The 17,409-nt window shown below is 34.0% G+C and overlaps 1 protein-coding gene across 1 annotated transcript in view; it reads left to right on the forward strand.

The window, feature by feature from the left end:
- The first annotated feature begins 2,428 nt into the window (after positions 1-2,428).
- Shoc1 (shortage in chiasmata 1) overlaps positions 2,429-17,409 on the forward strand; it is a 77,777-nt gene continuing 62,796 nt past the window's right edge. Inside the window, exons 1-4 of the mRNA XM_015492202.2 lie at positions 2,429-2,473; positions 5,490-5,610; positions 9,597-9,684; positions 12,269-12,453. Of these exons, the coding sequence (XP_015347688.2) occupies positions 2,429-2,473; positions 5,490-5,610; positions 9,597-9,684; positions 12,269-12,453 (439 nt within the window). The remainder of the gene's footprint in view (positions 2,474-5,489; positions 5,611-9,596; positions 9,685-12,268; positions 12,454-17,409) is intronic.

Here is a 17,409-nt window from a genome sequence, read left to right on the forward strand (position 1 = left end):
GCTGAGTTCAGCGCCAGAAGTCACGTTCTGAGTGGGCGGGAACTTTCCCCAGGGGCGAAAACCCTAGGAAGAGCTTTTACTTCAGGTAAAAGCCCTGAGTGACTGATTTAGGGAACGGGGCTAGCGGGGAAGATACTCCCTAGCCCAGAGTAAGAGGAGATCAGGACGGAGCTAAAAGAGGGCAGCCCAGAAATTTCTGGAAAAGAAATTTGTGAGGCCTGGCTGATGTGGCCGTGTGGGGACAAGAGACCAGAACCAGCGTCCACTTAAACTAATTAGGCAAAAAAGGGGGGTGCGGGGTACAAAGGGCACTGCCAGAAAAGGCCAGTGGAATTTCAACCCACCGGCTAGAGGTTGCTTGGGTTAAACAATATGAGTAAGGAAATGAACCTCGCCTCCGTGATCTTACATTGTTAAAATGTGGTTTTTATGTGAGGGAGGAAGGGGAGAAAGTTGGAGATGCCTTAGAACAGTGGGAGTAGGAGAAAAGCCAGCTTGAAGATTCACTCGCCTCTATGTGATTGTAATTAATATTGGGAAAACTTACCTCCCCGGCCTTGAGCCTAAGAACCCAACCTAATTGTTGTATGCGTTTCCCTTTGGGCCCAGTAGAAACCAGTCAGGAGGTAGCACAAGAGAAAGCAAATCTTTAGGAATAGATAAGCCAAAAAAAAAAAAAAAAAAAAAAGGGTGGGAGGGATTGCTGCAATTCAGAAATTGATCATTTAAATGTACCTTCTCTCTAACCATGATTTTGCTTGTTTACTTCTTTGGTTTTAGAAAATAAGAACAATTTATGTTCTTCCTATTCACCCACTACTATAAGATGGGCTCAAATATCTATAATTTAATGAAATTCTAAGAATGTATGTAAGGTGTGATACCTTAAGAACTATATATTTAGCATGAATGTGAATGACTTCAATACAAAACTGTTTTTTAAGGCAGTTGATGAGAGTGTTGAGTATGAAGCTGATAGAGATCATAGGCTTCACAAGACAGATGTAAGATAAATGCTATCATAAACTGAAAGGGTAAACTAATACTTATTTTGACTTTTTGAAATGACTTCTAGAATGAAACAATCAGATACATTTTTGAGACAGTGTAATATCAAGAACTGGAAATTCTAGAATCAATATATATTTTGCTGATCAGTGATACACTGTATAGAAAAAGGCATAGAAATGTGATGATGGGATATATTCTCAGAGGTAATCAGTAATAAGATGTCATATTGGCATTGGTTAAGTAATGGTAACACTTATTGTCCCACACTAGCTCATACCACAGAATCTAACAGTATTAAAGTAATATTGTAATATAGTAATAATAAGTAACCTAGATAACTTACTGGGCTCAGTTTAATTGGAAAGCTTTGTAATATCAAAAAATTATTTTGAGTCACTAATCAAATAATTGTGTTCTAGATTATATTAGCTTATTCTTAGTTTTATAAATCTAAATTGCATAATTTAAAATATTCACTTGGTAATAACTGAAAACAGGTGTAGATTCCTTTAATATGAATGGTGCCTTCAGATCTTATGGTTCAGTACATTTGCCATAGGTAAGGAAATAGATAATACCAAACACATTTAAAAATAATAGTGAAAGTAAAGCAAGACCATTTGAATTAAAATGACTATTTCATTAAATAAAATCTTCTGACAAACTACCATGTAGAAACTTTTTCCTTACATTTGACTTCCCCCAGACATTTTAAATTAACCAAATACTAAGAACTATTTGATAAAATGGCCTCTTTCATAGATTAAGTTGTAAGTGTAATTCCGTGAGTACTCACATAAATGAGAACCAGCGTGGACTAACTCTGCATTCTAAATTTTACTTATTGCTTCATTAAATGTACTTGCTGATATACCACTAATGACCTATTGACCTAGTTGCCTTGCTGTATTATAGTTGCTTTATTACAAATAAGCTGTCTATTAAGGAATGCTAGCTTTAGGCTTTTCATTTTCTAAGTAAGAGCATGAAAATAATTTCCCAAATACTACTTTAGTCCTTCAGCACAGAGTTCTGCTGTTGGTTATGCAATTTCAAGACCTCTTGAAAAACATGGTTATCTTGAGAAAATCTGCTCTGCCAGTCTTTGAAACTCCAGTCTCTTCTGCAACAAAATGATCACATTAACTGTATTTAAACCCATAAACAGCTATATGGTTAAGCAATATAGAAAAATGTATAAATAAGTTTGTGGATATACACAATATTTTCATATTAGATTTAAATCAATAATAAATGTTATTTTATAATTAACTTTTATCATCAGAACCATTTCTTTAAATGAGTGAAACAAAGTCTTGTGATTAAGAGAGATTTTCTCCTCTTGGCTTTGCTACTTACTAACATTTAATTTTGTATTTCCAGATGTTAAATTTGTATTGCTTTATAGAAACAAGATATGTTTCCAGCTTTGAAATATTGTGCAATAGACTATTTATATGAGGTAATGTTACTGGCTTACTATCTATTTACTAGGAATTATGTTCTAAAAATATTATCTGGATTCAGTATATGATGGGTTACAGTAATCCTTACATTAATCTTCACTCTAATTATTTTTACTTTCATTTAAAATTACTTTCCACTTTTAATTTGTGCTTAAAATTCCATCTTGGAAGGAAATTGCTACATTAAAATAATTAAACAATTAAAATGAATTTGAAATTACTGGAAGAAAAAACAAAACTTGGCAAGTTGGGAGGGTCTGTTAACACTCTACAGTTGAAAAATCAATCCTAGTTATCTTTATTATAAGATAATAGTAACAGCATGTATTAACCACTTATGATGGGCTAGATACTTTGCTCTTCTGTGAATTATATTCTTTGATCATTATAATTACTCCAACAGGTTTTACAATTTTACAGGTTAGGGAAAATGCTTTCCAGAGAAATTAAATAGTTTGTACAAATGTTGAAGGTGAGATTCAGTCCCAGGCACATTGTTTTTTATTGTTGTTTTGGTTTTATTTTGTTTTTTCTGTTTGTTTGTTTTTTGTTTTTTGTTTGGTACCAGGGATTGAACTCAGGGGCACTTAACCACATCTCTAGCCCTTTTTATATTTTATTTAGAGACAGGGTCTCGCTAAATTATTTGGGGCTTTGCTAAGTTGCTGAAGCTGGCTTTGAACTCTCAATCCTCCTTCCTGCCTCAGCCTTCTTAGCCGCTGAGATTACAGCATGCTCCACTGCCCTCAGCCTCAGGCACTTTATTAAGAATGTATTGGAGAAGTTGTCATATAACAGTTCATTGTTCTAATGATCTTAATTGACAAGTTAAATTTTCATTTCATTGAGCCTATCTAGCAGGGCAGAAATAAAATTATTCTAGTTAAACTAAAATTGTGCTATATTTTACATGAAATAAGACATATAGCCATCTTCAGGCTTTATTGTTTCCTCATAACTGAGGGAAGCAAATATGTAGTGTTATGAGATATACATGATAGGGAGTCAGATATCTTAACAACTTTATGAATATAGATCACTTGCAAAAGTAGTGTGTACTCAAACATCCTCAAACTTTTATCCTTTCCCATGGAATCTTAGTTTCTTGCTGGTATACTCCACTCCCATGATATAATGCAAATATGATACTAATCAATGGCGGAGGTTGTAAAAGATGCAAGACCTTGAAAAGTTTATTAAGACAATATTTAAGAACCAATTAAATAACAAATAAGACTATTATCAAATGAAGATCTTGCATACTAGATCAGTACACAGACAAGAAGAAGAGAATGATTTGAACTATCCAAGGAATCAGAGATGCCTTGCCCCCTCAATTTTTTCTTTTGGAGCTGGGGATTTAACCCTGGGAAGCTTAACTACTGAGCCACATCCATAGCCCTTCTTATTTTATTTTACTTAGAGACAAGGTCTCACTAAGTTGCTTAGGGCCTTGATAAATTACTGAGGCTGGCTTTGAACTTGTAATCCTTCTGCTTCAGTCTCCTAAGTCATTGAGATTACAAGCCTGTGCCACTGTGCCCACCTGCTCAAATATTTTCTAAAAATATCTTCTTTATGATCAAAGGTAAAGCAATGGTTAACATCATGCACATCATAATATTGTGAGAATAGTATGATAGAAAGCAATTATAGGCTAGTTATAAACAAAATTTTGTTAAAGTTACCTTTTATAATTTCTTTTTTAGATAAAGTGTTAAGCATTTTTCCTACTTACTATGAATCTTTGGTCTTCATTTTATAGAAATTAAGCTGTATCTTCTCTATACCATTTATTCTTACATAATAATAACTTCCCATTTAACATAACACCTTTGGCACACATAAAAATCTTTTGGAAATAATGTAAGAAAGTATCATTTGTCCAAATATGTAGAAAAATGAATTCTGTGTGAAGTTAGTACCGCTGACAATCCCAGCCCCCAGAAAGTAGTTTCAAAAGTGAGGGAAGGATGGGCAAGCTGACCAGATGGGTCCAGCTTCTAACACACAAAGGAGCCTGCATCTGTTTTATTTATATCGGAGAACATCAAAGACTTTCCATAGTTCTCCACCCAAAATAGGATAAAGGTGGGGGCAGTTGGCTACTCAGTTCCTAACAGGTTATGCCCCTCTCTGATACTACTGCGAGGGACCTTTCTAACAGAGTGGAGGGAAAGGTCATGTACATTGGGCTGTCTGTCTCCAAGGGAGAACCATGGGAAGTTCCCAATGCCAGACCTATGCCCTTCCTGACTTCGATGCCAAGAATAGGTCCTCATGCATTTCATGGATGGCTTCCCACAAGTTAGAGTTACTAAGGGAAGGCTTCATAAAGGAGATATTATTTAAGATGGTCCTTGAAAGATGAGTAGGATTTTTGATAGCGATAGTAGGGCACTCTTGGAAGCACACTGTAGACTGTTGTGTTGATGAGGGAGTAACTACTGAATGGCAAGGATAGGTAGAGAAGGAACTGGTCTATTAGGGAAAACAAGTAGAGTAATGGGAATTAATGTTGAAAAGTAAAGGTAAATCTAAATTAGAAATCTGATTGATTTACCAGTTTATTCAGTTGTTTGAATATCCCTTTCAAAGAACAGTTTTAATTTTCTTCATTAGATATATTTTTTAAATTAGAAACTTATTTTTTAAATTAGAAACATATTTGCTGGTTATAACAAGTGAAAAAAAGGACAGCCGCATTATACTGGTTAGTGATGTATAAATTATATGATCCCATTTTTTGTCACACATACACACACACACACACACACACACCCCACACGTATTTTAGCCTAACCTAGGGAAAAAACTATGACAATACACAAAGTATAAATGACGTTACTAGGGACCTTAACTTTCTCAGTTAATGTGGTTCTTTTTTATATATTTTACAACAAGTATGTATTACTTTTAAAGAAAAATTATGTTTAAAACAATAGAGATTTTACTATTCTGAATATTGATAGTGTGTGTTAAAAGATTTTATAATCTTACCTTCTTATACAGAGTGTAGTTAGAAAGAAGTTTTCCAGAGATGCTTTATTGCTTCGAATCCCTTCATGTTTCTCTCAAGGTGAAAATTATGCACGACTTACTGATGATAAATATAGGCGGCCATGGACAAGAGGTATGTTTTAAAAATTATTCAGTTTAGTGCAGTAGATTATTAAGAAAATGCTGTGACCAGGCATGGTGGTACTCACCTATAATCACAATTATTCAAGAATCACAATTCTAGGCCAGCCTGGGTGACCTAGGGAGATGCTGTCTCAAAATAAAATAAAAAGGGCTGGGGGATATAGCTCAGTGGTAGAGTGTTGACCTAGCATGAAGCATGTGAAAAACCCTAGATTCAATCCCTAACACCCCCCCACACATACACACACACCAAGAACATGCTGTGCTTTATTCAGTAAAAACTTGTTGTGGGAGATCTTGGGGAATGAAATTGGCCAAATTATTACATGCATGTACAGATATATTACAGTGAATTCCTCTATTATGTGTTAATTATAATGCACCCCAAAACTCATTTCACTTACATCAAAATTCCCAGTAGTTTATAAGTTGGTTTTTTTATTACAGAATTTGGGTGACTAAGTATAGAATTAGAAAGTTTATACTAACTGTAATAAAAACAAAAAGATAAATAGATGATGAAGTCTTCAAATATTCTAAGATTATAAATATTTGTTTTATTATAAGATTTTTCTGTCCCAAGAATGACTATAAATTGTAATTATACACTGAATATAGAATTACTCTAAAATGTATTTGTATGAAATATTGTATCTATCAAGTCAGAGGCTAAGAAATAGGTAACTTCCTTGGAATCCAGTTTGTCCCCTTTCTCACTGGTTGTTCTTAAGAATAACTATAAAATAGCTGAGCTCAGTGGTGTATGCCTATAATCTCAGCAACTCAGGAGGCTGAGACACAAGAATCACAAGTTCGAGGCCAACCTTAGCAAATTAGTGAGGCCCCTAAGCAATGTAGTAAGACCTGGTCTCAACATAAATAATAAAAAAGACTGGGGATGTAGCTCTGGTTTCAACCCCTCAGTATCAAAAAAAAAAAAAAGAAGAAGAATTATAAAATGTTTTGGAAATATAAAATCCTGAAATAGAGGGAAATTGGCTGAAACAACTCAGTCTCTGTTCAGAAACAGGATTTCTTTAATGCTTTAACCCAGTGTGGGGTGTTTTCTGGGATCCCTCAGTTGCTACACAAGTGGGGACCATGAAAACAAGATTCCGTCCACCCTGGGTAACTTTCCTGAGTCTTGGGAAACCAGCTCACAATGAATCCTAGGCTTCTGTTGTCCCATACTGCCTATCTGTAAGTAATAAATTTATTTCATGTTTCTTTTTATATGTCTCACTGCACTCAGAAAAGTTGGTAACCAGTGCATAGTGAACCTGCTTCATAACCTGGAGTTTCAAATTAGAGTTATCAAAGTGTATATTGCACATAAACTAATGAAAATGGGAGGAAACACCAACAGCATGAGTATAGATAGACCAGAGAGCTTAGGGCAGACCCTGGAACACTCCAGGTAACATCAGTAATTAAAAATCTATGTAGTGGGGGGGGGGTGCTGGGATTGTGGCTCAGTGGTAAAGTGCTTTCCTAGCACACGTGAAGCCCTGGGTTCAATCCTCAGCACCACATAAAACTGAAATAAATATATTGTGTCCACTTACAACTAAAAAATAAATATTTTTTTAAAAATCTATGTATGGGGCTGGGGTTGTGGCTCAATGGTAGAGCGCTCGCCTAGCACATGCAAGGCCCTGGGTTAGATCCTCAGCAGAACATAAAATAAAATAAATGTTAAAAAAAAATCCATGTAGAAGGAGAAACCAGCTAAGAATTGAGATAGAAAAACCATGAGTATGGTATTGTAGAATTCTAAAGAAAAAAAGTACTTAAAGAAGGAAGTCATTGATAACCTTGCTATAAGTGGCTTCCTTGGAATATGGTTACAAATTTGATTAGAATATGGTTGGAATGTTATTGAAGTATACTGAGAAGAGAATGAGGAGTGGGGAAATAAGGTAGCAAGTTTGGACAACTCTTTTGAGGACTTTATATGAAGGAAAATTTTTAAATGAAGCACTAGCTGAAGGGAGAATGAGGTAAAGAGAATTATTCTTTGTTTTTGTTTTGTTTTGGATGTGTAATTTTTAAAAATATGTATAATAAGGAGAAACTCTAAAATGCTTATTTGCCAATGGAAATAATCTTGGTAAAAAGAGAATATGATGATGCAGGAAAGAAAAAGGAAACTTGGGAGTAAAGGGGGATAGGATAAGGAGCAGAATCATGGAAGTTGGTACCCAGTAGGTACCAGAATAATTATTCCATTGTATATATTAGCAATATAGAGTTTGTGGGTGCCTATGCCAGGAGATTGTTAGAATTGGTGGTTAAAGATGAGGTAGTTCCTCTTTGTTTATATCAATTTTGTATGTGAATGCAGAGTCATAGATAGGGATCAGGATCAGGGGGATGAGCATTGAAAATTTGAGGAGAAAATATGTGAAATGACTGTCTTAAAGAGCAAGAAAGTCATTGTATTAGGGAATATACTATTATCATCTGTCAGTGTTGGATGGCCACTTAAAATTTATGATCATAACGAGATCATTCAGCATAGCTGGATGATTTTCCCCCCATACTTTTCAGTTGTTCTATAGTACATACCCAGAAAGTTGAGAAGGTATTTTCCTCCATTAATACAAGGAAAGGAGGAGCAAGGGAATCCAGAGTCTTTGTAAAGCAGTGACCTTGGAACTTACAATGTAAGTTACAACAACACTATGAAACAGCTACTACTATTCCTAATTTGTTCATAAGGAAACTGAGGTACATAAGTAGTGTAACGTGGAGGGTAGATGGGTGGGTTCTTGGTTTTGTGAATTCAAAGAATGAAATCTATGGATACAAGGGTGAGATCAAGATAACAGGATTTATTAGAATAACAGAAAGAAAGCAGAGCTCCCAAAGAAGGAGGTGTCCAAGAGAGAGATGCCAACAGGTGTCTGTTGTGTAGGAGTTTTGAAAGGCATATTGGTGGGGTGAGGGATGTTAACAAGCCAATCAACATGTATAATTTCAATACCTTATTTACATAATTAAGAGGACAAGTCAGAAATTGTGGTTTAACACATCTGTTGGGGAGAGGAAGGGATCTACTTTGTGATCAGCCATTGTTAGGGATAGGAGTAGGAGCAGCTAAGGAGGAGGCATTGTGGTTGAAACTGTCAGCAGCAGTGACAGAATGTTCTAGCTAAGAAGGAGGTGTTGTAGTTGAAGTTGTCAGGAGCAATGACAGGATGTCCCCTAGTCCTGATGTCTCTTCTTCTAGGAAGGCAAAATCTCATTCCCTCTTTTCCTTCAAGGCCTGTGTCCTATCTGCTTATGGGAATTCTCCTTTCCTGCCTCATTCTCTTAGTAGTAGCATAAGGATTACAATCTAGGCAGAGTGATTTCAGAACCTGTACATTTACTCATTGAACTTTCATATTTTTTCAATAAGGTATAGACTTATATGTAAAGTGATTTGTTTCAGGTATCAAAACTAGTCGGAAATAATACTGATGGACTCTGATTTTACTGGTGGTTGAATATTTCATTTGTATATTCCGACACTAGCATATGACATGGTCCATCTCCTTTAGGAACCAAGGAGACAATTTGGGTGTCAAGCTTAAATACATAAAATTTTAAATATGCAACTGCATATGATTAAGTACCATATTGCTTCTGACAATATAAGGACTTTCAAGGGGAGTACATGAGAGTGAGATGGAATGGTTAGTGAAGGCCTTATTAATTATAGCATGAGCTGTTAAAGAAAAGCTGTGAAATAGGAGGATGTTTGATGATACTCTGTGGTTGAATTTTGGTGGAGACAGGTTATAACAATGAGAATGATTACCTAAATGTTTGGAATTAGATATCACCTTGGGAAAAAATACATTTGTGAAAAATAAAGATAATGCTTTATTTGTAAACAAATGAAAGATTCACCATGTAAAAATTTTGGTTTCCTTGTATTAAATATAAAAGAAAGTTTTAGAAGCTAATGTTTACTATTCTCTTTCCTAGTCTCAGCAGTTTCAGTTTGGGGAATGACAGACAGCTCAATCTTGGATCAATGGAAAGCAGGTTTCTTTGTGGAAGATTTCCTTGAGAAGTATGTGTTATTAACCTCAAATTTCCTTTTACATCTAGGAAATGATAAGCATTAAGTTCTCCAGACACTTGAAAAGAAAAAAATTTTTCACCTCCCCACATATTTTCTTCTTTTATGTAAAAAAGAGAGAGAAAAGAAAAGAAAGAGCCCTAATTTGAACCACACAGAGGCTAACTGGAAATTATTTATTTCCCCCATTTAACATTTATCATCCTAACCTTTCTGTTTTTCTTAGAATATGCCAATCTTGTTTCCTTCTTTAGGCCTTTGTATGGCTCTCTCCCTACCATTATGCCAGCTCCTCAGCGGGCCCTTCACTAACTATATTCTCTAAAATATATGTCTTACCAACCCACTGGCTGTTATTTGATGTTCATTTATCTTGTTTTATTCCATTAATAACAGTTTTTTACCATAATTATTTATTTATTTATCTGTCTTTCCTTTAGAGATCATCTTCGTGAGGGCAAGAACATTGCTTTGTTTACCTGTCTTTTCCCAGCACCTAGAATGGTATTAGCATGTTATAGGCACTCAATAAATATTTTCTGAAAGAATTAGTGAATGACAGTTGATAGAATTACACAAAAAAGAATGATAGCAAAAAAAAAAAAAAAGCTGATCTAGGTTGGAAATCTCAAAAGCAGCAGTATTTTCAGGTTAGGAAAAGGAGAGGCACCAGTGAAAAAAGAACGAATAACTGAAACCCAATGACAGGAAATAAGGTGAAGGCCAGGAAACACGGAAAGGTCTTCATAGATCTTTGTATCGGGGAAAAGAATTGGCCATGTGTTCTCAAAATCATAGTACCAAGTATTATTACAAATGACAACTCTGTCAGCAACATTTATTTTGTAAAAAAAAAAAAAAAAAAAAAAAAACCACCAGCTATGTAAGTACTAAAGTACTAAAGTCAAAAGTCTATATAAAGATCCACATATGAATCATGTGTTCTTAATCCGTCATATGAATATGACCGAATGGAAATATTTCTTCCTATAACTATGTTTTCTTCAAGAGTAAAGGAGAAATTCAAGAGATTTTTTTTCCTACCTATAATTTTAAGATACAGCATATTCATTATTTTTATTATTTATTTTTACATTAGGAAGTTATATTGATTTGGTTCTTTCAGTCAGTACAGAGAATTATATGGGCTAAAATATTTAGGATGTCAGGAAAAAAAAGGTATATTAGCATGTATGGCAAAACCATTCACGATGTGTTTATCTGCTGGAAGATCTCTTATAACGCCAATATCTTAATGGTATAGACAATGGCACATACACCTGTATCATTTGGGAAAGAGATATTGGCAAGGTTAAGGGAACCAAAAACCATTCCCCAGAACTGGGAACATCAGAAGTTTTTATTCCACCTAAGTAAGAAATAACATAGGAAATGAATAGTTACCAACATAGTAAGAACTACACCTACAGGAGATGGGCTATCCAGTAAGAGATGTAACCTTTGGTGGAAGAGTACAGTCACTTCCAAATTACAGCCCAGCAGAGAAGAACCGGGAGGAATAATATTCCAACCTGTTTCTCTCACCTTTGTTCTCCTGCCAGTGCTTCCTGAACCCAATTAGAAGTTAGAGGGTACAAAAGCTTGGTTTGTCCATAGAGATCAGCTTCCCAGGTTGCAGAACAGAATATAAAAGTTTAGATAATGACATTGATGAGTAGGCATTGAATGTTCAGCACAAGGGCAGTTTCGCAATGCATGACAAAACTTTAAAAATCTGTATACCTTTAACCTCAACAGTCCCACTTTTAGGAAATGTATATTGGAAAATTATTAGATAAGTACACAAAGATGTGCCTTACAATGTTGCTCATAATAGAAAACAGTTAAAAGAAACTTCAATTTCTAATAATAGGGAACTGGTTGAATAAATTTTGATTTTCTGATTATGTAAGTCAGCTTTCTGACATTTTAACAAAATATATAAAGTAATAAACTTAGAAAAGATTTATTGGCTCGGGAGGTTCCAGTCCATGATTCCTTGATTGATTCCTAGGGATCATTGGGCCTGTGATGAGGCAGCACCTCATGAAGGGAGCACATGGCAGAAATAAACTGCTTATCTCATGGACCAGAAGTAAAAAAAAGGAAGAGGAAGGTGCTGAGATCCCACTGTCCCCTTCAAAGGCATAACTCCCATGACCTATAGACTTCCCACTAGACCCCACCTCTTGAATCCACCACTACTACCCAATAGTATACTCTGGGGACCAAGCCTTTCCTTTGGGGAACATGTAAGATCTAAACTATAGCACTGATTCAGTGAGATCCTTTTCATTCAAAAATGAAATGAATGTAAATATGCTCATGCTTTATTGTTAAACTAAAAAAGAACAGATTACAGAAAACTTATACACATGAATCCATTAAAAAAAATATTTTTTTAAATAAAAAAAATTTCATAATTTTTGTATTCATCTTGAGTGGTAGGGCTATGGATGATTTTTCTTTGTATATGTTGGAATTTGATATTTTTTCCACAATGAACATATACTATTTATTAATAAAACTTTTTAAATAGGACATAGACAAAAATAATAATTTTATAATATTATAGAAACACAGTTACAGGAATGGTATACCAAGTAAATGGTGAATTTGAAGAAATTGTTCCAAGTTCAAATCCAAACTCCCAAACTGAAGTAGAAGAAGAAAGCTTCTACACTCATAAGGATTACAATGAAGTCTTTACACCTGTTAAGTGTTCAGAAAAATGTCCAGCACTTCAGGCACAGAACAAAGGTACAGCATTTGTCATTTCAATTGTTATAAAATATGACTTACTAACATGCATATTTTCACTTTAGTGCATTTCTATTTAATTGAATTTTAAAATTTTTATTTTTATTAAAGATAACTATGTGCATACTTATTGTTTAAACTTTGCCATATTAGGAAAATATTTCCTCTTTCATATTAATCCCCTTTCTGTAAATTGGAATTTTGTTGTTTTCTATTGTTGTTTTGTTTTATTTTTTGGAGTGTAAGTTTGCTGAGCCTCAAAATAACTTAGAGATTTTATCATAGGTGCTCACAGCATTTGCTACAATGATATTGGCATCTGTGTACAGATCTTATGACATAAAAATCTAGTGTAACATTCAATCCCTATTATGAAGTTATGTTTGTATGTTATTTTTCAAAACATGCTAAAGATTTTCTATCTTCTCTAATTTATGTGAAACTAAAGCTCAAAGTCTTGAATATTAAGATAAAGTTGAGTGTATAATGTAGTAGAAAGAGTCAGAATTTGAAGTCAGAAGATTTGAAATTCTAGTCCAAATCCAGATAAGAAGTGGTACAATTTTTGACAAAATTCCACACCCCTTCATGAGAAAAGCCTAAAAAATCTAGACAGAGAAGGATGTTACCGCTACATAATAAAGTCTATATTTGAAAAACTCATAGTATCATACTGAATATGAAAATATTTCCAAGCAAATATATAGGAAAAAATGAAAGCATTTCCTCTAAAATCAGCATGTCCACTCTTGCCACTCCTATTCACTGTAGTATTAAATGGGAGCAAGTAGGCGAGACAAAGAAATAAAAAGGATGCAAACAAGGAAGAAAAGTCAAATTATCCCTGTTTGTGGACCCTAAAGACTCCACCAGAATACTTCAAAGTATTGGGATATAAAATTAACAAGCAAAATCAACAGATTTCCTGTACATTAATGTTGAACCCATTGAGAAAGAAATCAAGAAAACAATTCCATTCACAATGGCTTTTTAAAAAATATTGTTTAGTTGTTGATGGACATTTATTTTACTTATTTGTATGTGGTGCTGAGAATCGAACCCAATGCCTCACACATGCTAGGCAAGTGCTCTACCACAACCACTACCCAATAGTACACTGAGCCACAACCCCAGCCCTACAATGGCTTTTTAAAATGCCTAGAATAAACCTAACCAGGGAGGTGAACAATTTTTACAGTGAAAATTATAGAACATTGAAGAAATTGAAGAAGTCACAAGAAGACATAAAGACCTGCATGTTCATGGATCAGCAAAAATAAATATTGTTGAAATGGTAATGTTATCAAATACAATCTATAGATTCAATATCGTCTCCATCAAAATACCAATGATATTCTTCACAGAACAAGAAAAAAATCCTAAAATTCATATGGAGACACAAAAGAACCTGAATAGCTAAAACAATCCTGAATAAAAGGAGCAACATTGGAAATATCACAATACCCAATTTCAAAATATACTACATAGCCATAGGTAACAAAATATAATGGTACTGGCATAAAAACGAACACATAGACCAATGGAATAGAATAGAGAATTCAGAGACAAACCCATGCCACTCCAGTCATCTGATTCTTGACAAAGGAGCCAAAAATACAGCCTCTTTAACAAATGTTGCTAGGAAAACTGAATATCCACAAGTAAAAGACAGAAACTAGATCCCTATCTCTTACTATGTATAAAAGTCAATTCAGAATAAATCAAAGACCTAAATGTAACACCTGAAACTTTGAAACTTCTGAATAGGACTCTAATAGCTCAGGAAATAACAAGAATTAGCAAATGGGACTACATCAGATTAATGCTTGAGCAAAGCAAAGTATACAATAAACAGAGTGAAGAGGCAGACTACAGAATGAGAAAAATTTTTGTCAGCTACCTTCTAGCAAAGGATTAGTATCCAGAATATATAAGGAACTAAAAAACTTAACACTAAAACCACAAATAACCAGATCAATTAATGGATAAATGAACTGCACAGACATTTTAAAATAAGCATGAATAGCTAATAATTATATGAAAAAAATTTCAACATCTTTGACCTTGGAAAAATGCAAATCAAAACTTCATTGAGCCAGGTGCATTGGTGCTTGTCTGTAATCCTAGCAAGTCAGGAGGCTGAGGCAGGAGGATCACAAGTTCAAAGTCAGCTTTGGTAATTTAGTGAGACCCTGTCTCCAAAAAAGAAAAGAAAAGAAAGAACTACAGTGAGATCTCAGCTCAACTATCATCAAGAATAAATCAAGGGCTGGGGATGTGGCTCAAGCGGTAGTGCGCTCGCCTGGCATGCTTGCGGCCAGGGTTCGATCCTCAGCACCACATAAAAACAAAGATGTTGTGTCTGCCGAAAACTGAAAAATAAACATTAAAATTCTGTCTCTCTCTCCCTCTCTCTCTCTTAAAAAAAAGAATAAATCAATAAATAAAAGCTGTTGAGGATGCAGCTCAGACATCCAAGCTTGGTGAATACTCTAATTAAAATCCACATAATATAGAGATACCTACTTACTCATGTTTATTGTGACACAATTCATAATAGCCAAGTTATAGAATCAGCCTAGGAGCCTGTCAACAGATGTGGTGTATATACACAATGGAGCATTATTCAGCCATAAGTATAATGAAATCATGTTATTTGCAAGAAAATGGATGCAACTGGAAATCATCATGTTAAGCAAAATAAGCCAGATTCAGAAATACAAGTATCACATGACTTGTGAAATCTAGGAAGAATGAAAGATGAAAATAGAAGGGAGATTATTAGAGAAGAGAAAGGATAAGGAGGTGGGGGTGCACATTAAGGAAGGGTAAGGGGGTAGACGTAATCAAAGTATGTTATGTACATGTATGAAGATGTCACAGTGAAACCTGCTGTTCTGTATAATTAAAATTCACTAATAAAAAACAAAGTGTCCTTTGAGATTTGGGGGAAAATGTTATGGTTTTTAATATTCATCTATAATTCCTTTCTCTTAATTTATTCTTCTAATTATAAAACTTTGTGAGGATAATATAATAAAAAATAATGTATAATGTGTATATATGTATAAAGGAATACATATATACATGGTTTGTGAAAAATAGTAGGTTACATAAACATAGGATTATTATTAAGGTGACAAATTAGAAGTCACTATTCGTTAGAATCAACTATTTACTGAATCAAAAATGCTTTAATTTCCCAAATAATTATATATTATTCATATCCTATATTTCCTAAGAGGTCCTGTGTCATTCAACATCATTTTATAAATTTAGATTTTCAATTTCATTTATTTTCTTTGTATTCATTATTGATTGCTTCCAGATTTATAGATAAGTTGGTCTTACTATCTAAATCAAAAGGAACTTATTATACTTTGAATTTCAATTAATACTATATATTAGCTGGATCTTATAATAAAGATAGAAAATCCTTAGTTATAAGATTATTTCAAAAATTTTAAAAAATTTTTAATTGTAGATGGACAAATTATCTTTATTGATTTTTTTGAGGTGCTGAGAATTGAACCCAGAGCCTCACACATGATAGGCAAGCACTCTACCACTGAGCACAACCCCAGCCCTATTTCAAAACACTTTTAAGACAAAAACAATGGCTGCTTTTCTTTTACTTTTTACTGGTTTGTTGATATTTGTTAATTTTCCAATACATATAATCATTTTTCTGGGTATCCTTCAGGACATCCTAGAAATACACAAACAAATGCAAATATATCTTTTCTTTTTATACTTATAAATAAAGTTGTGCATGCATATAGTTTAGAGAGTCAATAGTTGATTGATGCTTGTCATAAAAAGCATCAATTCCCTGGCTTCATCAACCACTCTCATTTTTTCACTTCCCTGAGGCAACTGCTTACAACTCTTTGATACAGTTTCAAAAGAAACTCTATACCTTTGCCATTTACACTACTTATATGTCTATATATAAAATATTTATACTGCTATTTCTTGATTTTGGGGGAACTTTATATTTTGAACTTTTACCACACAAAGATGGAACTGTCTCTACTTTTCTACTCCTTTACCACCACATACCCCCATGCTACCTATTGTTCACTCTTCCACTGTAGTTATAACTTTAGTTAGTTCAATAGTTAGTATTTATAGAATTTTGATTGTATAAAATACAATGTATATATGCTACCCCTTGGCATTTACCTGAAGAATTAATATCATCATAGTAGAGTAGTTCATACATACCCATGTTTATAGTAGCACAATTCATAATAGCCAAATTATGGAACCATCAAATGTGGCCATCAACAGATGAATGGATAAAGAAAAAGTGGTATTTATACATGGTGAAGTTTTATTCAGTCATAAAGAAGAATGAAAGTATGTCATTTGCAGGAAAATGGATAGAACTTGAGAACATTGTATTAAGCAAAATAAGCCAAATTTACAAAGTCAAGAATGATGTGTTTTTCTTGTATGTGGAAGCTAGAGAGAAAAAGGGAAAGGAAAGTGGGGAATGGAGGAATCTCGTGAAAATCAAAGGGAGACCACCAGTAGAGGAAAAGAACCAGGGGGAGGTAGTATAGAGAGAAAGAGGAAGTATTGAAGAATGATATTGGCCAAATTCTGTTGTTATATCATGTATAGGTACAAATATGTAACAATGAATCTCATCATTATGAATAATTATAATACACCAATAAAAATGGGAAAATAACAATGTATAAAATAGTATTGTGGTAGTCAATGATTTCTTGTACTCTATGAAATTAATACTTGTTTTCTTAGTTTTCTATGAATTTTGTTCTGATCCTGAAACCCTCGTATAGTTGTCTAAATAGTTTCTTAATACATTCAAACATAAAGTTTAGTAATAGTTTTATCTATGGGGACTTTAGTTCTAGAAGCAGTCATTATCACCATCATCCTTGGGCATTCTGTTCACTCATGTCTTGTATTGGGTTCTCTGTTTCT

The sequence above is a fragment of the Marmota marmota genome, unplaced genomic scaffold (genome assembly GCF_001458135.2).
Source record: "Marmota marmota marmota unplaced genomic scaffold, marMar, whole genome shotgun sequence".
NCBI classification, from domain to species: Eukaryota; Metazoa; Chordata; class Mammalia; order Rodentia; family Sciuridae; genus Marmota; species Marmota marmota.